Source organism: Grus americana, chromosome 1, assembly GCF_028858705.1.
Source record: "Grus americana isolate bGruAme1 chromosome 1, bGruAme1.mat, whole genome shotgun sequence".
NCBI classification, from domain to species: domain Eukaryota; kingdom Metazoa; phylum Chordata; class Aves; order Gruiformes; family Gruidae; genus Grus; species Grus americana.
The window spans coordinates 2892267-2918401 of NC_072852.1; the positions used below are offsets into that span (position 1 = coordinate 2892267).

Here is a 26135-nt window from a genome sequence, read left to right on the forward strand (position 1 = left end):
GTCAATGGCCACTAAACCACTTGGCATCTTTAGAAAATTACTGGTTAAATTGGAGAAGGTGGAGATTTGTCGCAAATGACAACTGGAGATTATTAGTCTGGAAGGTGGTTGGTAATGGGATTTCTCAGAAAGCAGTCTTGGAACTAATGTTAATATTTTTATTTCTGAAAGATGCATTTGCTACAAACTTCAGTGATACTATTGCAAAAGAAAGGTTAAGGTGTCCTGTGTGAGGAAATAAATGACTGACTCCTACTAACTGGTAAGTGGTATGAAAGTGCAAACACTTCTGCTAACAAACTAACGGATATTTTGGGGAATAAAAAACCCTGGGAAATACTAGTTAATCACCAAAGTGAAATCCTCTGGAAATGGAGCAGGTAGTTCTGCAACAGCGGCAGGGAGGAGGTGATGAGTTGATCAGGGAAACAACATTTCGTATAGAAGCCTGAAAGCGTGGATTTTGTTTAGATGAAAAATTAAAGATGGGACAATGGGCAAGGCTGTTTTCTTAAAATGGTCTTTGTCCCCAAAGTGGATGTGTTTGAATGGGGCAAGTGTAAATCGAGTTTGGAGATTACAAGAACGTTCCTACATCTCCAGAAATTGAACTTCTGCCTCAGCCTTGCAGGTGGACTAGGGAAAGCTGTAAGGTTTGGCTTTCTGGGGTTTCTTTGTGGGGTTTTTTGCGAGGAGGGTTGTGGTGGTGGTGGTTTTAGGTTGGTTTTTTTGGTGGTTGTTTTGGATGAAGTTGATCAATTTATGCAAGGCGTTACTGCTTAGCTGCAAAACCATTAACTATCTGATGACCCGGTAAATGCTTACAGTTTTGCATTAGGTTATTTACGCTGACTTTTACACCATTATAAATGCATTTTTGAAGTCATCAGGAAATCCCACTTTAAGGAAGAAGGGTTGTCCGTAACTAGTAAAATGGAATTTGGATGAACTGTTACAAACAACATCAATGAAATCTTTCCATTTTTGATGCAAATATTTCACATAATTATTGGTATTGCTATCAATGAGCAAACTAGTATTAAATATTGTTTTTCATCTTCATATATTGGGAAAGAACATACTGCTTAACTGTTTAGTAACATCATTTTACATGTGGAGTGGGGAAAAAGGAGGTGGGCGGATAGTAATTTGTTAAAAACATATAATACATTATTACCAAAGGTGGGAGTTGGAAGTGAGAGGCTTTCCCTACGCTCCTATCAGTTACTCCGTTGCGATGGAAGTTCCTCGGGAAATCGGTTTGGCAACGACAGGGCGATGTGATTGCCAAAAAGGCTGGCACAGAATCCTTTTTCTGGGATTTTTATCACATGGTGTACTTGTAAACCAGTAACTTATAGGATCAGGTGTAGGATTACTTTGTCAGGTGCCAATTTTGGGTGTTCTATCCCCATCCTTTCCTGTCTTTCTGTGGTAGGATACAGCTGTTCATGGCTGAGAAGATACTCAAAACTGGGATGGCTACAAGGTAATAGTGAGATACTTGGACTAATTTTACATGGGTTGGTTAAGGTCGAAATAGCAAGTCTTGCCCTGAGTTCTCTGCTTGTGGGAAAGCAGCATTATATAGCCATCCCTTCTGTCACTGGTGTGGCCGTACCCACAGCTGTCTCATTGTCTGCTAATTCTGTGGGATGTGCGCTCTTCTGATGAAAAGCTTTTTAACGACTCGCTGTAGGGTGGAGAGTCAGACGATTCGTGAATGTAGATGAGATTCTGGGTCATCGTCTTGTAGCAAGTTTGCAGCAAAGGACACGTGGAGTTTTGGCAAAAGTAGAAAAGAACATCCTGTCCCTCTGTAGCGTACCTAGAGGGGAAGCTGAATGTAACAGCAGTCAGGTTAAGCCATCAAAGGGTTTATCTTGACATTAGGAGCCCGTTATTTTTAAGTGTTAGGAAAACTGACTTTCTTCTTTTTGTAAGAGAGGTTGAGAGGAGACCTCGACAAAGGTTCGTAATTCCAGGTGCAAGAAGGAGACGACTTGAGAAGACTGAGTGTTAGTCGTGTCAAATACAGGAATAATGTGTCAAGAATTAGATCTAAACATCCAAGTGTTTTTTGGTGGGTTTTTTTGATTTTGGAGAGTTTATAATGTGGAAACCTCTGGCAGCCTTTTTCTTGTCTGATTTCCTATACTTTAATTACTCTGCCAGGTATGGTATGCATAAACGAGAGACATTTTTAGGGGGAAACCACTTGTGGGAGGTAAAATCCGGAAAGGGTGAGGAAGGAGCTTACTTCAGTCTCTGGAAATGCTAAATGCTTTCTCTGCTGTCTCTCACAAGAAAAAGCTGCCGAGGCTTCTATTTTGACACTTTTTTTTCTTTTTAGACAAAACATGATTTCTCTAATCGAAAAGACAACCAGCGTGTTTTGACTGCGCCATTGATTGTGTGAAGGATTTGTTATATCAATGCTGCTCGAATAATTTGGGGGACCTTGGGAAATCACTTAATGGAATTTGGTCCGTGCCTGCATAATCTGACTTTTTTTGCTCGAGTAATTGAAGATGCTGCTTAATAAACTTTTTATAAAGATTCCCAGTTGGTTGCTGCATTTCAGAGGGTTGTGTCTGAGCACAGAAGTAATACATCTTGTAATTGTCTTTTTTCCTCCCCGCCTCACTTAAATATTTTCCCTGGGGAAGAATCTAATGTACTGTAATGCTAGTACCTTTTACAAAGTGACCCTACTCATTATGATTTGTTCTCTGAAGTTCCCTTGACAATGTATAAATGCACTGAGAATACTTAAGCTTCCTCTCCATCACTCTTTCAAAAATCTATTTGAAAACCGGTGTTTTATACTGCCATTACTGTTCTGAGTTCCCTAATGCTGACTCTGTGTTCAGTGTCACAACATACATGCAACAGATAAGTTTTATTAGCTAAGCAATTTATATCTATGTATTTTCATGAAAATTAGATACGATGTGCTTATATCAAGTGCTATAGTGAAGATTTCAAATGTATTTATGGTTTGTGACATATAAATGTTGAGAATTTTCTGGGACTGGAGTTACCTTTATTAACTCTCTTGCAACAGGTTCAATAGCAATTTTCATCTCATCTCAAATTGCTGGGAAAGGTTTATTACACTTGTTTGGTCTTTTTGCAGCTTGGTAAATAGCTGCAGTATTTAGGTTTATGATGTGACCAGAGATAGGAAAGCATTACCCCATTGCAGAAAAGAATGGAGCTTTTAGCTAGAAATTGGTTGCCCACCAGCTGGTGGGGAGAAGGATTTTCCTGGAAAAAGGCTTCCTTAAAAACAGAACAAAACCAACCGACCAACGAACCAACCGAGCTCCATGCATATTCTGTTACTTAAAGATATATTTTCATAAAGCTCTTGAACTGGTTTGTATTTTGTATGATTTAATGAACAGTGATGCTAAGGCTTGTAGCTTTTGTGTATTCTGATTTTGACACTTCAATATGAAATAAACTTCTGGAATTTTTAGCAAATATTCATATTTATGTGTCTTGAGAAGCCGGTAATAATGTATTACAGTGACTGCTTTTACAGTGACTGTGCTTATGTCCTCTTAAACTACATTTGGAAAACATACCTTCAATCTAAGTTTCCCTCCACTTTCTGTAGATTGAAACAAGAACAAACGTATGTACGTGATGAGTTTGGCAAACTTCTGGAACGAGAAAGGATTTCTTCAAATGAACATTTGACTCGAGCCATTCTTCGAGAGAGAGCTGCGACAGAAGAGGAGCGTCAGAAGGCACAGCGTTTTGTAAGTTCAGAAATTTTTCTTGAAGTCTCAGTTTTTTCAACCAACCATGTCTTCAGACTTGTTTCAAACTGTTGGTAGAAGAGGAAAGCAGATCTCTTGTTATTTTTTTTTTTCTTTATTACCAGTTAATATTATGTCATTTTAATTTTATTTCTTTTTTTTTGGGTCAAGTATCTCTGTCTTAAGAATAGCTGATTAGAAAGAGCCGAAACTTTCTGAAGGTTGCAAATATAATATGTTTTCTTATGTGTGTAGATAATATTAAACGTCTTTTTTTGAGAGGGTGGAAAAACAATATGATAGGCTAGGTCTTTTTATTAAATTTGGTTATTCTAAGTTAAGAAGTTACAGAATACAGGAGAACGTTTTTAGAAATTAATTACTTCATATTTAAAGGAAATCCATAATATTTCCAGGCTAGAAATCTGGCTGACAACAAGAATTCCAAAAGTATCGTTCTTGAAGTCTCTTAAGTGCTAGAAACCAGCAACCAATAGCCTAACTTTTGAGGATTGTCTCAAACCTTGGAACCACTTACTGAAAAATTCTGTATCAAAGAATCATATTTCATTAGAGCTGATGTATAAAAACTTCCTGATGAAGAAGTTATAAAATATGGCTGTCTCTTTTCCTCTGAAAACTGACACTATATATTTCAGTCCATTTCAAATGTCTGGCAGATTTATAACTTCTTATATATAGTGGTTGCTATTGAGTCGGTATTGAGTCTGTATTGGCTGTTCTTTGTAACAATAATTGTTATTCTCTGAGGTATGAATAGGCCATCTTTTTTTGTTTTTTAAATTACTTAAATAGTAAATACATTGGTATTTTCAAGAAAAAAAAATTAAAATACTTATGTAGGCCTTTCTGTTAAAATAAATGGGATTACTTATGTCAGCAACTATATAAATATTTGTTTGGCTCTCTGAAATAAAATCAAAGCTTACTAAAGGTTTATTGGTCGGTAACATAGTAAACCAATCACTTCAATAAGCAATAGCTTTATCTGTGCGAGGTAAGTAAAAATCTATTGCCCATGTTGTTTTTCCAAATCACCATCTAAAACAAAACGAATGTCACCTAAGTACACTTGAGTATTAGTATCTTTTACAGACGTTTCCCAAAGCTTTTTCACGTCTATAGTAATGTTATTGCTGAAGAATGATTACAGTATGGTAAACAAATGTTTAATATTTTGTCATTTTAAAATATAAGAACAAAGGAAGATGGAGAGGAATTATGACCAATGCACAGCCTTAGTCTTATGCCTTAAACCCTGGGATTCTTAATATTGTGCGGGAGAGATAAAGGGTTTGTGGCCTCACCTTGATGAGGAGCTGAAGATTTATAATGGTGAATATTATTTGCATAATTACCAGGAGGTTTGCATCTTTCACTTACTGTAGTTAGCACTGTGCTTTTGAGAAGCACATGATGCCTTTCTCATCAGCCAAAAGCTTGAGAGATTTCTTATTAAGGATATCAAACTGCTTTATTTAACCATTATGCCAATTTTATTGTTAATTTTTACTTACTCTAGAATATTCAAGTTAGCATTGCCTTCATGAAGCAATCGGGAATTGCTGTTAACTAATTTTGAACCTTATCAGCCCGGGGAGTGCTGTTTCAAGGTGTGTGGTGTCGGTGCACTTTAAGTTGGAAGAAGAACCTACAAATGGTGCTAATGAAATGAAGGAAACACCTTAACATCCTACGTAAGCATGTCCCCTCGTGTGGAGGACAGCATGACTCGCTGCCTTTCTGTGGCGATGGCATCGCTGCCTGGCGTTTTAGAGCTGACTACCAAAAATGTGTTTTTGTGGAAGCCTAGGCACGTCAGGGCATAGATATTGCACATCAGAAGAGAAGCAAGGTATCTGAGCTCTGCTGGTGACTTATGTAGCCCAGCGTAGTCATCTCCTTTTTGTTCATCTTACTGTTTTGATCTGTGAAATTTTAAAATATCTTGAGGTTCTTTGGTGAAAATCGCTATGCACATTTGCTGTTACTACTGCAAACTTGTCATCTCCACTATAGTTTGGTCATTCTTTGAAGTCTACTGTAAGATAACAAAGTAGCAAGTAGGTTTTATGTCCTTAAAATGGGTCTAAATATTAAAACATTGAGTAATTCTCACCTTCCTTGCATGTCCCTCTACAACTTGTCTTTGTTTTCCTGGAGATGGTCAGTTTTTATTCCCTTGGCTTCATTGCTTATGCTAGCTGTTCATTGGTTTTATGTATCCAAGCCGAATTTATAAAATTTGTAACATGAGGGGGATTTGTCTGTGTGCACTATTTGTCAGCTAGAATGAATAATTTCACATGCTAGTAACCTGCTACAGTAGGTTTCTACTTTATGTAGCCCAGATTTGATCTGGCCTGCCAGATTCTTTTTGGAGAAAAAAAGACTGTTTCTGAAATGTCGGTAGCGTTATATACAACGTTAATTCCTTTGCTGCTGCAAAATAGTTTAAATAGTGCACAGGAAAAGAAATTATGGTTAGAAAGGAAGAATTTTATTTTTTCTTTATAAAGGCTGCTAATTCCGTTTTAATAAATCGACATAAAATTGTTAGATTGAAGTAATATTTCCCATTCTTAAACAATTTTTAACACCAGCTGCTGCTTATAGCTTCAGAGAGAAGAAACTTTTCAGTGTTAACAACCCAAAAGTTAGCATTAACTCTTCATACAAACAAACTTGATAAAATGAAGCGAAGATGAACAGCTAAAAGAGTAAAAGCTTTGCAGGTGCCGAGAACTACAGAAAGTTGTTGTTTATCTCTTTAAGTGATAATATTCCACCTCTCAGAAAAAGAAACCTGAAAGAAGACAGCAGGGTAAGGCAAAGGAGGGTGGCATCCTTAAAAAACATCTGAAATAATTTTGAATTGAGCAGAATGAGGAGAGTCGTGTCACTTGTGAGGCTAAATGTTAAAAAACCAACCCCCAAAACCATAAAGTATGACAAAAAGAATTTTAAAGAACAATTAAGAAAAGATATAAAAGTTAACGCACACATGCACGCACGTGTATATGCACGCTCCCACCCACCATGGCACAGGGATCCTACCAAAGACTATACACCCAGGAGAAGATCGCAAAGTACGAGCAGCACGCAGGAGAGATGAGGCTGTTGCAGCAAAACACCCTGAATTAATTTTTTCACGTATTTCTTCAGAGTGGAGGAACTCCTGAAAGTTCCCATGCCAAAACTTTGCGGACGTCTTCTCAAACAAGGTCTGAGATGTGGATTTTCAGTAGAAAGCGTTAAGGGAAATCGACTGTTTTACCAATAACAGCTCTTCAAGCCTGGATGGCATTCATAAAAGCTCTGAAAGAAACTCGGAGATGATAGATGAGCTAATGATAGCTGAACTACTTATGTGCTGTGTAAGCTGTTAGGAAAAGCTCCCTCAGTACAAGTGGACTGGAAAGTGGCTGATGAGGTGTCAACTTCGTCAAATACAATTCTGGGGGAGATCCAGAGGTTTACAAACCAGTAATTTTGATGTTTGTACCAACCAAGGTAGAAATTACAATTTAGAGTGGAATTTCCAGACCCTGACCAAAGCCCTAGAAATCCCTTGTGGAGTCAGTGTGAGGATTTGTTCAACTGTTGATGCTTAATTCAGCAGAAATAAATCCAGCTGCCATTGAGTCCTTTAGTAATGCCTTCAGATGTCATTGACTTTGAGGAGTATTTCAGACGTAGCCTAACTTTCCTTATCCTGCAGCATTTGGTCTAGTCTTTGAAAAGCAATGCCAGCGAGACTCAGCGTGCTGAAGAGCCGCTGAGGTCTTGCATCTCCTCTGGCTTCTCACCCATCTCTGGCTGTGTGATCCTGCTGTCCCCATTGCCGTGGGGTGGATACTTGATGCTGAAATGAGCTGACTTGGGAGAAGTTAATTTTTTTTTTCTTTCTTTTTTCTTTTTTTTCATTTCCCCCCTCCTCCTGTCTGGCAAGTGATGTGAACTAGCTTATTTTGAAGGGTCAGATGTCCATCGATGTTAGGTGTAAGGATGCTTTGCTGATGAAGAATTTCTTCACCTCTTTTTTTTTCTACCCATTTCCATCTCTGCACTGCAGTTCACCTTCTTTTCTGTTGTGTCAGTGCAGATGTTGTGGATTGAAGCAAATACATTACAAATCCATCCTAGAGGCCTTTTTCAAATGCAGACGTGCCCGCAGTCGGCTTTATAGCTTGCCTACAAAAAGAGCTGAATTGAGGAAATTGCAAACTGTGTATAGAGGGTGAGTTTTTGGGGGAAGAAAATGAAAACTTCTTGAACTGGCCTCGCCACCAGAAAGAGTGGTTTTGTACCTTTAGCTTTACTTACAGTCAGTTTTGGGATGTGCTATTTGCAAAGTATCTCTGAGTATTTCCACCAAAGGACAAAGCGCGCTGTGTGCTTGAAGTTGTCACTGAGAATTGCCTGTAGCAGTGCAGCTGATAAAAATATTTATTCCATACGCTTAGAATCATAGACTAGTTTGGGTTGGAATGGACCTTAAAGATCACCTAGTTCCAACCCCCCGCCATGGCAAGTATATATTTTTTTCTGCCCATCTTCCTTGAAGGAGGTCTTCATAAAAATTAAGTCTTTTATTTCACCCTAGCCATAAAGAATTTTGGTACTGCTGTGGTCCTCTTTAGCAAGGATCTGTGAAGTTGAAGGCCCCATGCTTCTGACTGCTCCACGAATACTTGTGTTGTGTTTTACTCAGGCAACAGACCTATACTTTCCAGTATTTATTATTGGAGATTTTTGCTGCACATCTAAAAATTGTGGGTAGTTGAGTTGGGCATAGTCTTCTTGAGTGTCTTTAAATGTGGTAGCTTTGCCATAAATAGCTTATTGACGTTCCATCACTTGAGTCATTATGAGAGTCAGGGTGAGATGTAGAGAATATGGAGTAAACAAAATCAATAGCTCTCCAAAATGCAGAGGACCTGTTGTATTTCCATCTCCTTATAATGACCCGGAGTTTACTGTTAACGTATTTGCTTCACTGTCTGGACTGAAATGAGCTGTCATTAGGACCCTATATGTTAGAAAATGGTTTTATTGAGCTGCCAATGACATTAAAGTCTCATTTCCCTTTGAAGAGGCACAGAAATATTGTTCTGTTCATGTGCTGTAACCATAACATTAAAATTTGATTATTGCTATCATTACAAATCTGTATCCATACTAATACAATTATATATATTTCCCCATGTATTGTTCCAGGTTTTCATTGAAATACCTGTAAGAGAATGAAATTTGTTGTTGCTGAGGTATTTTTTTTTGTTTTGTAAATTATTTTCTACACAAGAAGGTCTATTAATAAATTCTGTGTTCAAAAAATCAATTTGGGAGAAGTATCCTTATATTAAAAAGCACTTTTTGCACCTTAGGTGAAGGTGGTAATCAGATTATTGGATATTTTTTCCTAGCAAAATCATGTTTGAAATGTATAATTCTTCTTTTACTTCTCTGAGCACTGAAATCAATAGACAAAATACATTCCTCGATCTATTAGAGCTGAAGCGTGTTGAGTTATGTTAGGACCGAATTTGACCTATTGTCATAATTGAATACATACTGTTAAAATAGAGTGTTTCACTCTTCTGTGTCTCAACTGTTTAGATGTTTTCCTTATCATCGTACATGGGCTATGCAATGACCTTTTAGTCTTGCATTTATTTCTCCTGTCCTCAATTCATTAGTTTTGTCAAGAGGAGGTCCCCTGTTTTCCATAAGCAGATTATATTCTGACCCTTCCTACTCTTTCCAAACAGTCCTGTGCTAACCGTATTTTAAGGATGACTTCACTAGAAAATACCGGGGGGAAGAATTACTAAATGAGTTAAGGCATTAGTTCTCAGGAGAAAAGAAGTCTGTTTACAAACCTACAGTATTTATTACATACCTCATTTAGCTCATTCATCATTTTAATAGAAAAATGAATCTTTTTAGATGATTCTGAAATAATTTGAAGTAAACTACATAGCCTGAGGCAAAACATGATTGCTTACTGTAGGGAGGGCCAAGCTGTTTCTGAAAAGTACAGTATGATTGGTGACTATAATTTACAATTTATGATAGTAAAAATGTTAAAGACTCGTATTTGAAAATTAGTCTTAAGGTTTGGAAACCGCATGGTACAAAATTAAATTTAGTGACTGTTCTTTTGTCTCTTGTTCTTCAGTTTTATAATTTAGACAGTAAGAATTTCTCTTGAAATCTTGAAAGTAGAAATTTTTGGAGATTTACTCATGAGATCTTTTTCGGGTTTATGTACATCGTTCTTTTTTGCCATGCGCTGCTGTTCTTACAGTTTAGAAATAACAATTTTGGTGCATTAAATAGTCTTTTTGCATTACTACTCTTGTGATACAGGCAAAAGTAATGTGGTTTTGGTCGTTCCTCTTGTAGAGGACAGGGTAAAAGACCAGAATGGAGGAAGAAGTTATTTTTTAATATTGAGGATGTGATCTATCTCTTTTTTTTTTTTGTTTGGTTTTGTTTTGGGGGAGAGGAGTTTGGTTGCTTTTTAGAGAAGGAAGTAGGATACAATGAAGGAGTCATTTACATTTTGCAAATATTAAACTCCATTGCACTGTACGTGCTCATCTTCGTTTGAATAAACATAATATCATGGATATGGCTTATGTCTCTCCTGGCACACATTTCTTCTCTCACTGACTCTCTCTCCCTCTCTTTCTGGCATTTCTACTTCAGCGGTAAAGTGTTTAGGATAGGAATCTGGCTTTCTGTCTTTTCTGGCGTGTTAAATAGATGATGTGAAACTCTACTGTATGAAAAAGAAGCTGTTGCTATGCGAATAGAGATCAATAATGTTTTTTCCCAGCAATGCAAGAAATGGAACTTCCTACCAGATATTTGCAAATCATGAATGGTTTTCTTATCTGGACAAATATACGTGCCTTGCAAACATGGTAAAGACCCATTTGCATGTCTAAAATTACTTTATTAATAAGAGTGAACAATTTTCTCCCCCCTTGATATAGTTAAACAGTAAAAATAATTTAAAATAGCCTGTGGGTGATAGTACTCTTTGTGCTGTAGCTTGTAATCCCAGTACGATCTCTGTCATGTGAACTGTTAAACAAATGTTTTATTTTGTCTCTGAAACTGCCATTAAGTGTCTGTGAACTAGAATAAGAAGTTGCTTACCTGTATCTCTCTCCTCTCCCTTTACAACATCCATTCTGACATTTAAAAGATATGTCCCAGTAGAACAATACAAATAACTTTCTCCTTCCTTCAGTTTTACACTTGGCAACAGGTTATAGATGTATATTTTTAAAAATTTTTATACATAATGGTTAATTGGTTTTTTTCCCCTCTATGTCAGATTTTGACAGATAGGAAAAACACAGTAAAAATAGAAAATTTTGAAGGCAAGTAAAGTACATACAGTGAGCATTTATTCTCTTTAAAATTTCTTTTTGAATGGTGAGAGGAATGTGTTTTGATAGTCAAACAGCATTTAAAAGAATGCTTTTTTTAAATTCTCATATAGCAAACCCCAAGATATTTGACAGAAGCAAAATTAATCACTGTGTTATCTCAGCATCCAGATTAAGATCTAGTGCTTTACAAAGCCTGCTGCTCCATCAATTTGTTCTTTTGGTTGAATTCAAATTGAGTTCATTTTTATAGATTCACTGCATAATACTCTCCCCTCTCCTCCCTCATTCATTAACCAATTTGTTCTTGCTACTCCCTTTTTATTGAATGGCTAGCAAAATTGCCATGCTAACTTTTCAAATGAATATCATCATTCCTTGTCATGCATGGGCAAAAAGTAAGCGTTTTAATCCTTTTTATACGTATACCTTCCCTTCTTCCAGAGAGAAGACCCATTTTTTCCCCTCAAGATATCTTGAAAAGAATGTTTTAAATAACGTTCTCTTGAAGCTTTGAGCACAATGCTTGTGTATAAATATTCCTATCCAGACTCCTTTTGATTAATTCGGGGCCTTTGGAGCATGCTCACCCTGCCAGTTGCATGCCACGTCTTGATGACTCTTTGATTTGGCTCTTGTTGTGGCCTCGTACGTGCATGGGACAAATACATGCAATGGATTAAAAGGTGTTCATTTGACAGAAGTCTTGAAACATAATACAGTCAGTCTTCTTCATTTCAACAAAACAATTTCCTGGGTCTTGAGGCTCTCATTCTGACTTTCATTTAATATGTGTTTACTCTCAGATTAAGTTAATTTTGGCTAGGCAAAGGTTCCCTTGCCTCTCCTTTAGAGTACTCTAGTTATCTTCCTTCTTTTGGGTTGAATTAGAAAACTTTGGACAAGATAGGTTGTTTGGGGAGCAGGGGTTGAAAATTCGGAGCAATTCGTTTTACTGATGATGACCTGAACAATTGGAAAAAAAGCCTTATTTCATGATATCTGTAACTTATCTAAGGACTCTTCACTGTGTAGCGTGGGTATTTTGTTTAGGAACACCAGCTGAAAGAAGGGAACCAAGCCATTGAAAGAGGACAGTTTGGAAAGGATTTAGCCACCTACGTATGAGAAAGAAAGTCACTATTTATTAAAAAGTCACTATATTGATTAGCGGTCTTGATGTTGCTGTTTTGTGATATTCACTCTGTGTACTGTTGTAGTATTTGCTACAATCAGGATTCTGCTTATTCTGTTGCAAGCAAGTTCTGAAACAAGGGCCCTTCCTTTTGAACTATTGAGCTGGAAAAAAAAAAAGAGGATTTGTTGTGAGTGGCAACAAGATGACAAAGTGGTACATGTAATGTTCCTTATGGCATAATTTGATAATTTTATTCTCTAGACATCCCTTTTGTTTTTATATAACTCCCTTTAATTTTGTATACCTCCCCTTTTACTGAGAGCAGTTGAGAATCTGGATGCTGAGTTTTGTTGACAGACCCTGTTTTGGAGTGAGTGGGATATGTGCTTCTTACATCTCGGAAATCCTGGAAGAGTGGAAAATTTCTTTCATGTGGGAGATAATTTAATAAGTAAAGTGAAAGCTGCACACGCAAACAAAGCAAACCAAGGAATTCATTCCCCACTTCCCATGGGCAGGCAGGTGCTCAGCCATCTCCAGGAAAGCAGGGCTCCATCACGCGTAACAGTGACTTGGGAAGACAAATGCCATCACTCCGAACGTGCCCTCCTTCCTCCTCCTTCCCTCAGCTTTACGTACTGAGCATGACGTCATATGGTATGGGATATCCCTTTGGTCACTGGGGTCAACTCTCCCAGTTGTGTCCAACTCCTTGTGCACCCCCAGCCCACTCACTGGTGGGGTGAGGTGGGAAGCAGAAGAGTCCTTGGCTCTGTGTAAGCACTGCTCAATGCTAACGAAAGATCTCTACATTATCTGCACTGTTTTCAGCAGAAATCCAAAGCACAGCCCTGTACTAGCTACTATGAAGAAAATTAACTCTATCCCAGCCAAACCCAGCACACACGGTTAAGTCTGTGGGTTTTGGGTTTTTTAAATATAGATTTTTTTTTTTCAGTCCTACCATGTATTACTTGTACGATATATTCTGCAGTAGGCGTGCCAGTATCTGCATGGAGGAAAAACCAGTCTGCCTCCTCTTTTTTTTTTTAAAGGAGGGAAGAGTTTAAAGTATAAAGGTTAATAATTTGGGAATGTTTATATACCATTTTATTTCGGTAATAAAAAATATTCTCTTGACAGTACAATTCTCTGAAGACTCGAGGGCTGTTTAATTTCACTGTTCCCAATAGCACAGTGTGTCATCTCTGTCCTGCAAAGTGCAGTGGAGTTTGTAGCTGGAAATTCAGTCTCCTTCCAAGAAACATAGTGATGATAGCCTTTGTATGTACAATTGTATGTGTGTGTGCTAATCTGTCTTTCTCTGAGGCTGTGTGTTTGAGGAATCTGACATACGTGTGGCTGTGTTGCTCCAAATAAAATTAAAAAAAAAATAAATCAAGCTTTGATTTATACAAGTAATGTAGAGCATTGAAGCCAAACCATTGTCTTTTCCAGAGGTACCTTCCACTTCAAAATTTGCCCATTTCAACATGTAGCCTATACAACTTTTTATTTTTTTCTTTAGAATAACTTTTGAAAGGAGAAACTGGTTTCAGCTGTCAAGTCTACTGTTTAAAAAGCTTCATAGGAAGGATATGGGAGAAGTTTGTCAACATTCATTTTTGGGAAGCCATGGCAAAAGAAGATGGTAATACTTGCTTGTTACATTATTTCTTGTTTAATAAAGCTGATACTTAGAATTTAGTTGTGAGCTTGGAAGATCCATCAGTCTGTTAGCATGATGAGATCCTGCATTGTCTTTTTTCATAGATGGTTGAATTCAAATCACGTTTGTAAACAAATAAATAAATAAAAATTCATTACTTCTCATTTTCCTAATTACGGTGCAGATAAACAGTGGGGATCGTGACATTAGGATAAGTAAGTGGCTTATGATTTTGCCTCGGAGAAAGAAACTCTCGCTGTTCCTCCTTTTCCCCCCTTGGGCTATACAGCAGTAATAAATGAGCAAGTCCGGAGTACTTTATGATAGATAGTTAATGGTTCTGTGCCTGAGCCAACAGGCTTGTTTCTGCAGCAGCTGTCTCAATTCATAGTCATTAGCATACCTTTAATGGTTGCATTTCAAAATAATTTCTACTAGGGCATTTAGCATACATAAAGGAAAAAAAAAAAAAAGCCATGACATTGAAAAAGGAGTTCTAGGTGTAGGTGAATGGTTTTGGCCCAGTGTAATAATGTTGGAGTCTGTACGCATGAAGGGTGTAAGAGTGAATCGAAAATTATTAAAGTAATTTTGGAGGTAAATATGGGTTGACTTTCAAAGTCCATTTGTGACCACATCTGTCTTTAAGCCTGTGACTAACCCAAGAAAGAGCCTTCTGCACCATTGTATTGGGTGGTTCTTGCATTTAAGGCACAGAAAGATCGCTCTGAAACCTTCTCAGAGGGAAGAGAATTACTGTATGCAGCAGTGATAGCAGCGTCATTTCTAACGTGTAAGGCAACTAAAGGGCTACCAAATATTCAAGTCATGACAGCAGACTCATAGCGATGATTTAATGTATCTGCTATTTTGGTGCAAGAGAAGAAACACTTCTGTAGAATCAGATTTTCTTTTAATGCATCTGAAGGTAGGCAAGAGGGATGTTGGAAGGAAGGATAATGAGAGGGTGTTGTTTCTGCCTTAGTAATGGGAGACCTTCTAAGAAGTGCTCAGATAAGTAGGTTAGTTGGATCTTTGTTTTACATTGTAGTAATTCATGTAATATTTTAATTTTTCTTCTCACTTTTATCTGCCTGTTTGAAGTGTGAAGGGAAAAAAAAAGTTATTTCTTTTGCAAGTAATGATGTTGGAAAAAGATACTGAACTTGAGAAAATCATTCTTTGAATATACTACCTGCAAGTGAGCTATTGTACAGCAGAAAAATAGCGCCCATCATTTTATTTTGCAGCTTGGTATGTCTTAAAAATTAATTTTAAATTTTTATTTGAACGAACTTGACCTTAAGGAAAAAAAGGGGATATTAAGACACGCCTTCATTTATTTTAAGAAGGTTTTCTTGCTAGCCTACGTTGTTTTCCACTGCTGCCAGTTTTATTCCCATATTCCTGTTTGTTTTGGAGGTTTATGGAAAAATTAAGCTGTCCTTTCTGGAAGAGTAACTTTGTCTTCCTGCAGTAGACCAGTGGAAGGTCAAGATCCACTAAGTATAAATGCAGTTACGTATTTGTAGCGAGAAGAGGGTGTCGTGGTTTTACCCCAGCTGGCAGCTAAGCACCACGCAGCCGCTCACTCGCTCCCCCCCACATCGGGATGGGGGAGAGAATTGGAAAAGTTAAAGTGAGAAAACTCGTGGGTTGAGATAAAGACATTTTAATAGGTAAAGCAAAAGCCGCACGCACAAGCAAAGCAAAGCAAGGAATTCATTCACCACTTCCCATGGGCAGGCAGGTGCTCAGCCATCTCCAGGAAAGCAGGGCTCCATCACGCGTAACGGTGACTTGGGAAGACAAACGCCATCGCTCCAAACGCCGCCGCCCCCCCCTTCCCTTCCCCCAAGCTTCTTAGAAACTGAGCATGACGTCATACGATATGGAATATCCCTTTGGTCAGTTTGGGTCACCTGTCCTGTCTGTGTCTCCTCCCAACTTCTTATGCACCCCCAGCCATCCCGCTGGCAGGGCAGTGCAAGAAGCAGAAAAGGCCTTGGCCCTGTGTAAACACTGCTCAACAATAGGTCCATAGAACCAAAACATCTCTATATTATCAACACTGTCTCCAGCACAAATCCAAAACATATCCCCACACTAGCTACTATGAAGAAAATCAACCCTCTCGGCTAAAACCAGGACAGAGGGTGACCGCATAATTCCTGTGAGTCAGTGTGGCAGGGGTGTAGGCTTGGACTAAAGTGAGAGCGAGGTCATGAACATTGAAGGACCTTTCAAAATCTGTCAAATGTTTGACATCCTTATTTTGTTGATAATTTCTTGTTGTCGAGGGTCAATCCTTGTATATTACTTCTTGAGGAGTAAGACACATTCTACTGGGAGATGAGCATGAAGTATCCTGATGAGACTGAAATCTGTTGTGATACAGATTGATACGTTGCTAATGATGATCAGCATTTCCGTGAATGTTTTATTGGACGAAGCAGATTCTGAAAAAAACCCCTTCAGTGCCTTTTATGGACAGTGGCTAAATAGTTATTAGAGTGGATGTCATGAGTTTCTGTCTTGTCATTATTGCCCAGTTTGAAAATTTGCTAGTTGAACTGTGCTCAGCCACTCGATGACTTTTGACTACTTGAATTTTGTAGAACTAGCGTAAAGTATATTTTTGCATGTGTGACGGTGCTTCTGGCTGCCCCAGCAAGGAAATCTGTCCATCTGTTAGGAGTATTAAGATTGCAAAACCTCCTAGAGGCGGCTAGTGTTTCTTCTGGAGAGAGGAAAAAAAAATTACATAGATATCATGAAAAATTAGACTTTAGTGATTTTTAGTTGGATACCCAGATCTGGTGAACTCTGCTAATTGTGTTGGTCTTCATTTCTGTACTCTAAACTCGCTTTGTAGGGATGTGATGTGAAGCATTAACTTATCTGAAAGCACTATATTTTTTTTTTCCATTCAGTATTTCATTTGGATTGGTACATTTCATTTTAGAGGCCTGTAGCATCCGTTGGACATAGAATATAATGGAAAAAGCTGTGTATAATTATCTATTCAGAGAGTGCTGGCAGCCTGATGCCTGAAAAAGTGTAAAGGTGATAAATATGTTAGATTTAAAGATTGCATAAACACAGAGTTCGGACCTGAAGCTCAAGAGATGAGAAATATCAGATAAAATAACTTCTGAAATCATGATTTTGATATGTTACTATTGTTTTGATGTAGGTTACATGACTATAATTTTCTCTATTTTATAAAACAAATCTTCCTTCTCCATCTTTCCAAAGTCCCATGAAAAGAAAGATGTTTAAATTCATGTAGGATTTTAGGTATTGGGAAGAGCGATATAACTATTATTCCATGTGAACTGCTGGAGAAACCACTGACGTTCATGTTGTCGTGCCTTCTGTAAGCTTTACAAGTTGTCCTGAAAACAAAATCTAGTCTTGGCAGTTGGGAATTCTGAATCAATCCATATTTTGCATAGGATCGTGTTTGGGTTTTAATTTTATTTTTTTTAAATGTGGGTATTTCTTGCCCAAATTCTGTTCTTAAATTGTTTTCTTAGACATCTGTTTCTATCTAAACTTTTCCCAATACCTCAGTTCTTTCTCAAGTTGTCTGCTTCTGTCCACCTCTGCCAACCCCTGTAGCTCCCTCCAACCCTTAGTCATCCCATTCTTCAGTTTTATGTTCTTTTCGTTTTCTTTTTCTCCTACTTTAAACCCTTTCTCTCTCCTTTTTTTTTTCTCTCCCTGCAAAAAAACCCCACCAAGCTCTTCTGTTCATATCTTCAGGACAAACTACTTCTTTTCTCTTTGTCCTCTTTGCTCCTGTTGCCTGATGCTACAGTGTTGGAGCTGGTGGAAGGAGTAATTGGAGGAGGAATCCTCTATGATCTCTGGGGCACTGGGAGGATGCACATTCAGCAAAGCTGTGGAGGTTGCTGGGCTGTATGAATTGGACCTTGGGAGCTTTCAGCAATGGAGCATCAATATGGCAGATAAAATTAATGCAGAACGCTATTGCCAGGCTCTGACAAAAATTTATCAAATTTGATCCACGTTTCAGTTTTTTGTTTGTTTGTTTGGGTTTTTTTTGGTTTTTCCTCCCATGGACATGGCTAAGTTTAATTTGATTTTGTTGGAGGTAGAAGGAGGAGGTGCTCTGAAATTGATGTGATGGGCACCGCTTTCCTGACGCATATCAGATTCCTTGGAAACTAGGTGAATGCTCAAACTTCTCAGCAGAACAAAATGAAATTTTATTTATTTTTAGTGGAGGGTTTTCTCTCTATTTTACGTGGATGAAATGAATTTGACGTAGGCCCTCGGAAAAGTTGGTGGTGAAGCATGGAGCATATTTAACTCTTTTCTTTCTCTTGGTTCTGACACTCTGTAGCTTGAGGCTCCGTGGGGTGGAAAATGAATGGAAAGTAGTTTTATTTCGTGGAGAGGATGGCACAAGGTTTTTGTACAGATGGTGAAACAGCAAGGCGAGAACTACTTCTCTTCCCGATAGCTTTCAGTGCAGGTCTGATCAAGAAACTGGAGGAAAAATACAGGGGTTCATTCACAATTATTCAGAAAATAAGTTCTACTGTCAGTTCAGATTTATTTTCAAGTGCATGATGGTTAATTATGCAGAGGATGAACAAATCTGAATAGGGGAATCTCCAGTCTATGCTGCCTTAAAACCTTAGTACTTAAATTTTCTACTGTGTAGTGATCTTGCTGTCAGCTTTTATCCCAAGTATGGCTGCACAGTCATTTGTGCGCAGAGGTACATTTTCTCTGCCTACGTTTTCAGCTAGTTACAAGTCTAATCAGCTGTGCCAGAACTTTTCACCCTAGGATCTCTTCATAATTGAAGAGAAATAGGGGCTTTTAGGATGTGATTCTGACCTGTTTCAGATATCAACTTTGTGATGAAGTGGACTATCTTGTAGAAGTGTCCATTTGTTTGTATATGACTGTCTGGGCTTGAGGGCCTCTGGCTGAAATGTGGTTGTCTTATTGTGTAGACATTCAATTAAGGTGATTTGCACCCAAACCATGTAAATAGTATAATGGTACCCACCTCCATGTCACACAAAATGTGCTGATAATAAGTTAGAAAATGAGTCAGAATGAAAACTATTCCCATGATGTGTGTTTTGTTATGAGGTGTCTTTCTTGTCCTTATTTTTTTTTTCCCATAGAAAACTTTGCCTAATACAAACATAGAGGGAGTTGGGGTTGTTCAGCCCAAAGAGAAGGCTCTGGGGAGACCTTGTTGTGGCCTTTCTATATATAAAGAGGGCTTATAAGAAAGATGAAGAGAGACTTCACCAAGGTCTGTAGTGACAGGACAAGGAGCAATGGTTTCAAACTGGAAGAGGATAGTTTTAGATTGGACATAAAGAAGACATGTTTTACGGTGAGGGTGGTGAGGCCCTGGCACAGGTTGCCCAGAGAAGCTGTGGCTGCCCCTGGCTCCCTGGCAGTGTTCAAGGCCAGGTTGGATGGGGCTTTGGGCAACCTGGGCTAGTGGAGGGTGTCCCTGCCCATGGCAGGGGGTTGGAACGGGATGATCTTTGAGGTCCCTTCCAACCCAAACCAGGCTATGAGTCTATATCAGAATGCATTTATTCTTTGTAATCATTTGTGAAGCATTGGTGGGAGTTAGCGGTTTTATACTGGCTTCCTTTCTCCTTTGTGATATATAGTATATTCTGTAGTTCTGTTTTTTTCAGGTTTTAACTATTTGGTGTTACAATCTCTTTGGTCCCATGAGTAATCACAAGTACCTACTCATTCACGTGTTCCTCGAGATTGGAGCATGTTCCGCAAGATTGTGAAGTGAGTGATTGTGGCCGTAGGGGGAAGTGAAAGTTAGAATCATAGAATGGGTTGGGTTGGAAGGGACCTCAAAGATCATCTAGTTCCAACCCCCCTGCTGCAGGCAGGGACACCCTCCACTAGACCACATTGCCCAAAGCCTCATCCAACCTGGTCTTAAACCCTTCCAGGGATGGGGCCTCCACAACCTCTCTGGGCAACCTGTTCCAGGGCCTCACCACCCTCACAGTAAAGAATTTCTTTCTAATATCTAATCTAAATCGACTGTCCTTCAGCTCGAACCCATGAAGTTGATCTTAGTGCATCCTCCCACAACGGTGATTTTGATGTTACAGTGTCAGGCTGTATGCAGGTTTTGATAGAAGGACTTCCCTAAATTTCTGGAGGATCTGACAACAATCCTGTGCTTTACTTGAATTTCATGCAGTTCAACAGTGTGTTCTCGGCAGGATACTACGATAGCACTTTAAGAAAATAATAAATAGGTGGTATAAGTAATTCCTTTAAGTTAGAGTTTATATGGAACAATTTTTAAAATTGTTGCATCTGTCGTAATTGTAAATGGGTAGAGTACGTTGCTGAGTGTGGAGCTGACAACAAAAAAATCAGAACTTGTACTACTAGTGAGAAGAAAAAAAGCTATTTTATACTCCATTAAACTGTTACACATCATAAATAATTTATGCTCAGCTTGCTCTGTTCTGTAGCAAAGATGATAAACTAGTCATTTTATGAGCAGTTTAATGAATATAATAGTTTTCCTGACTTTCTCTGTAACAGAAACCCCGTTCCTCCAGTATTCCCCTGGTCATTATATGTATGTAACTGGGTTAAATTATAAGAATATATCTGAAAGTGAGTCCTTGAGCGTTACTCTATGAATTCCACAGGTATCTAGGAATGGATCAAAAAATATATGTAGTTTTATTCATTTTACTTACTATAATAAGTTTATATTGGTTATTTCTGTCATTATCAAAAGTGTATAAGCACCTCATGTAATATTGCATGCATGTCTGTATTCCCAGACTGGAATATTCGTAATTTTTCAGTTTATATTAAACTTTTAGATAATGCATACCTTTTCTCAGTCAAACCTACGCAGAGGTTTTTAGACTAATGAGTGTTTTGTGGTTTTTAAATGTCCTTTGCTTTGTCAGTGAAAATTTCTTACTTTTTCATAAATTCAAACAAACCTCAAACAAAATAGCATTGTAAAAATTGAAATTGCTTGGCGATAAAAAAAAAAAAAAAATAAAATCTTTTGGACTAAGCATTTTTAAAATATGGAATAGGTTTGACTCAGATTTTTCAGAATTCTAGATAACTAGCTCTATATTCAGACATTTACATTTATCTTGTATAATGTTTGGTGCTTCTGAGCACGTTACTTGTGTATGTGCCTGAAATGTGCTACATGTTCTGAAAATCTAAATAGCTGAAATTGTACTTCACTTAGAGTTGCCTCATTTGCTTTTGATAATGGAAGTATAAAATGTGATATTCCTGCCAGGTAACAGTCTGTTCAGATGAGTGATTCAGTAGAAGACTCTAGGACTCCTATTTCAGTAACACCGCTGGATTTAAGCATGAATCCAGAGAGTGCTGTTAGCAGAAATTACAGTTCAGGTTCAAGTTTTGAGAGTGTGAGTTCATCCTTAAACTTATAATTGAAATACCATAAACTTTTTCTCCGTTTTTGTGCAATGAACTGAAATATTTTCAGAAAGAATCTTCTTTCTGATAATTAATTTTTCTCATTTATGCTCCTACGCAGAAGACAATGCCGGAGACTTCACTGATACTTCTGTGTAATACTATTTTGGTGTATTTATTGTTAAAATGATGGCATAGTTTTGTGGGGTTTTTTTGGTGTTTTTCAAAATATTTTTGAATAGGGATTAGTGAGTCTTCGTATTATATCACCTTAAACTTATTTAACATTAAAAGAATAATCAAGTAGTATAGGTCTCTCTGGGAGAGAATGGGTGTGTAATTCCTCTTAAATTTCTTTTCGCTATTACCTGCTCCTTTACAGCATTTTAAACTTTGTGGCTTTGATAAAATATTGCAGAAAATAGTTTATAGAGAATTAAATTCATGGTACTTTGCCAAGAGATTACTTTGACTAGGAACTGTCCTCTGACAAATTAGTGATCGTTCCCTTTATGTAGTACATTGCAGAAACAGCAACCGCCATATTAAATCTTAATCAATAACAATGTTTCACTAATTACAGGAGCGAGTTTATATATTGGATAAATTGCTGTTTGTAAATGTTGTATTATATTAACTAAACCAGCTAATTACCAGCAGCAGAATAAACATAAGGTTTGCTAAAAGCTTCCATCCGTAGCTTGGAGCAGTCGCTGCTGCCTAATATTTCAGTCAATGTGGAAAATAAGGTAATGACATTATAAATACATTTATAATGCAGGACAATTTCTTCTAAAATGCATGTAAGTATTATTGCTTTACTATGAAATATGATTTATTTAATGCATTTCAGCCCCCATAATATTAAGATATAATTGAGATGGGGGAAAAAAAATTGCATGCAGTCAGAGTCTGCATGAAAGTGAATCATGGTCTAAATTGCTTGTAATTTTAAAGGCACTTAGGGGAATCGTGAAATTTATATAATGCAGTCTTTGGTTTAAAAAATGTGAAGAAAACAATCGTCCAGTCTTTTGAGTTTTATTTGACTTCAAATACATTTTTTGTATGCTAATGAAAGTCTGTCTCAGAATGAATAAACAGAAATGCTGAAGTTTTACACCCGTATCATGATCAAGAAATGGATCCAGATCTGTTGAGAGATGGACGTTTATAGAGAATATTCAGTAAAACAGCAGACAGTGGTGTGTAATTTGGATAAAGCAACTAGTACAGCCATATGAACGGACTGAACGATAACACAAATGATGCCGGTGATCCTAGACAGGAATCATTTAAATGGTGCTGGGAATTCTGGTGATTATTGCTTTCAAAAGACTGAAAATCACAGGTCTCGGCTTTATGGTTTAATTACCTGCTAAACAATTGCTAGTGATTTCACTAAATCACAGCGTTCCCAAACAGTAACACCAGCAACTGCAGCTATGCCCGAGCAATTCCAATTTTTTTGATAATGGCCACCAAACTGTGTTTAGCCTAACGTAAACTGTCAGTTTGAAAGAAACTGGTAGTGTATGTTATTTTCAAGCTTGTATTTTGGTCCAAAGGTGTAATACAGAATTCTTAGTAATCCGTACCTCTGTGCAAAATTCACTGTATCTCAGGAGATGATAAAATTAGTGCTTGTAAAATAAAGCTTTTTTTATTTTTTATGATATGTAATAATTAAACTTCTCTTGAAGAAATGACTTCATGTTTTTATGACATCTGTAATTTCTCGTGTCAAATGTCTTAATAATCCTGTAGAAAATAAATCATATACCACTGCAAATAATTTCAGTTGGCAGCCAGAACGTCACAGGGCTGAAGCTGAAATGGAAAGTTGGTAGATTTCTCATCCCTATCATTTACTGCCTGGACAGATTCTGGTCTCTTTGGCCAACATCTTTTTCTAGATCCGATATATTAGTGGAGAAAGTTACAGGCTTCAGCAGCTCCTCATCGTTTCCCCTTGCTGGAGGTGAGCGTCCCTCACCAACTGGCCTAGTAGCAATTCGTGCGAACGCTTCCCTAATTTGCTTTGGGCAAAATCCATTTGCTGAAATCGTTTAAATGAATGGTGTGAGCTAAACCGATTCCCTCGCCGCTAGATTCACGTGAACAACTCCGTAGGCACGTCAGTGGGATCAGTAACCTTTTCAGTGGGAGCAGCTGCACCTGGAAGATGATGTTGAGTCTCATTTGACCCAAATTAATTTAAATCTCTTTGAATGATTAGTTACTTTGTTAGTAGTATGGGCTGGAAAATTCTATGAGCCTGTCTCATATTAACTCCAGATTACTGGATGTAATCATTTTTTAATAAAGGAGAACTTTGAGGCTGGCAAACCACATTGGTTTTATTTTGTTTGATTAATTAAAAAGCATGGTAGGGATGAATAATAAACATAAAGAATTGGTAGCTTGACTGAAACGCCACAACTCCCTTGCCTTTATATACTTTCTGTACGCCGTTGCCAAGAGATTTTGTGAGGATTGATTAAAATAGTTTGAAATAAGGCACTGTCTATAGAAAGTTCAAAGTAATTGGTATAAGTACTTTTATTAATAAAGAGAGCTTCCATAGAATGAATTCTATCTTGGGGGCTCTCAAAGGGCTTTTACAAGTTAAATATATAATTAAGTATATTATCTCACACTATTCACAGAAATGTTTTGGTTTTTTTTTCCAGTGGTAGAACACAGTAGCAATTTATGCTGTGAAGATCTACTAGATGAAATTTTGCTATTAGATGAGAATAATACAGTACTAGTATTGTTGAAATTCAGTGTACCAAGATAACTTAGTGCTAGCCAGAGCAGAAACAGGAAGACCAGTATAAGCCTAGCCTAAAATGAATCGGTTTAGACAAGCAAGGCAAGTATTGCTTTAGGAACAGAGGACGTTGAATTAACATCCGTTATGGTCCGCAATTATGTGTGGAGCTTTAATGACCACTAGTCACGGCCTTAACTATATCTAGAAGTAGTAATTGCAAACCTATTGCTTTTTAACATAACGCTGCACTGGGCAGCCGTATTTTTGTGTTATGTCTGATCCAGTTTAGAAGTCGATACTTATTTGGGACCAGCTTTGTGTAGAAGCACCGTACTGAGCAGAATCGTCGTGTAGCGACAAAATTCTTAACTTTGAGTTAGTGGAAGGAGCAGCAGCAGCGGCACTTGACGGAGGATGAAGTGGAAACCGGAGCTGCTTCTGGCAGTGAGCTGAGGTTGCTGAAAAATGAAATCCCCTTCAAAACCACTCTGCTCTGGCTAGAAAAGTTCAAAAAAGTTATGGTTGCTCAGGGCTGATATGCAAATGGGTAATATGATGCAGAAGACCACAAAGATGCATGGTTTTTTTTAGTCTATGGAATAAATAATAGTAATAATAATGATAGTCTTTAGTAGCCTTATACAAGCTTTTTTTTTTTTTTTTTTTTGGTTAAAAGTAATAACAATAGTTTTTGAATAGACTAGTGTGGTTCTTTTCCTGTAGTTCCTCTTTGTTCTCTTTTGTCCATCCTGGGACAGATTCTTTGGTAAAGACTAGAAGTGACGGCCCCAACCCATCTCCCAGCCTTGCTAGGACCCGTCAGTCCTTCCTTACGTAGTCCTGGACTTTGTGATATGCTTGATGACCTCATGATGCCTGCCTGCCTGCTGGCCAATCAGGCTGCTGTAATAGAAGTGACCTCAGATCTGACGTCACCTTTATCTGCTGCTTCTTCCTCCTCCTCCTCTGCACACGCTACTGTAGCATTTGATGGGGACAGTCCAGGTTTGGCAGCAGGAGTCTTCTTTCTCATTGAGCAGCAAACGCTACAGTAGGGATACGGTTGGTTGATGCCAAGGCTGTTTTCTTGGAAACCTCCACCTAACGAGCAAAGGTCTATTTAAAAGAAAATTGAAGACTCTGTGTATTTCTACACTGAAACAATTTTCTTGGACATTATTCCTAATCTTAAAGCTTTTTTGTTTTCTGTAGCTCAAAGATTTTTGTGCTCTTCAAACCTTCAGCTGGTGGTTGTCGTGACTCCACGCGTAGTAGGAAATGGGCTTCTTTTCTCACAACACCTACTCGCTCAGTAGGAGGCTTGTTTTGAAATGTATGAATGTGATTTAACGTGGTGTGCCTTGGTGTATGAGTGTCTATATTTGAGCTTCTCACTTTGTCATCGTTGATGCAATACCTAAGAACACTGACTGGGGAAAATAAAGATTTCTCTTTGCCGGGTGAATTATGTTGTGCTGGGTGAAATCAGTTTCTAAAACCAGGAGGTAGTTCTTACGCTGCATACCCAAGTACTAGGTTGTTACTACAGACAATTTATTGTATTATGCTGAGGCTTGGATCTAAAATCCTGTTGAAAAGAACCCTTATAGAAGTGCATTTTTTATCAAATAATGGCCTTCAGAATTGGTAATAAAATAAAGGGCCATTGATATATCAAGATGAAAAAATGGTGGTTTTATCAATGTCTTCTATCACTTACCTTGTACAATAAATGTTTTTGAATGTTACCATTTCCTTTATTGGATGGTCTTTTTATTTGTTTTGTGAGAAGCTGACACCTGCATGCTGAGCACTGCTAAAATTGTAATGGAAATTAAAGGAATTGGGAGCACAACAAGTACAAATTAGTACCCAAATTATTGGC

The 26135-nt window shown here is 37.8% G+C and overlaps 1 protein-coding gene across 1 annotated transcript in view; it reads left to right on the forward strand.

Moving 5' to 3' along the window:
• CHCHD3 (coiled-coil-helix-coiled-coil-helix domain containing 3) overlaps positions 1–26135 on the forward strand; it is a 158289-nt gene that overhangs the window by 48239 nt on the left and 83915 nt on the right. Inside the window, exon 4 of the mRNA XM_054844464.1 lies at positions 3626–3770. Within this exon, the coding sequence (XP_054700439.1) occupies positions 3626–3770 (145 nt within the window). The remainder of the gene's footprint in view (positions 1–3625; positions 3771–26135) is intronic.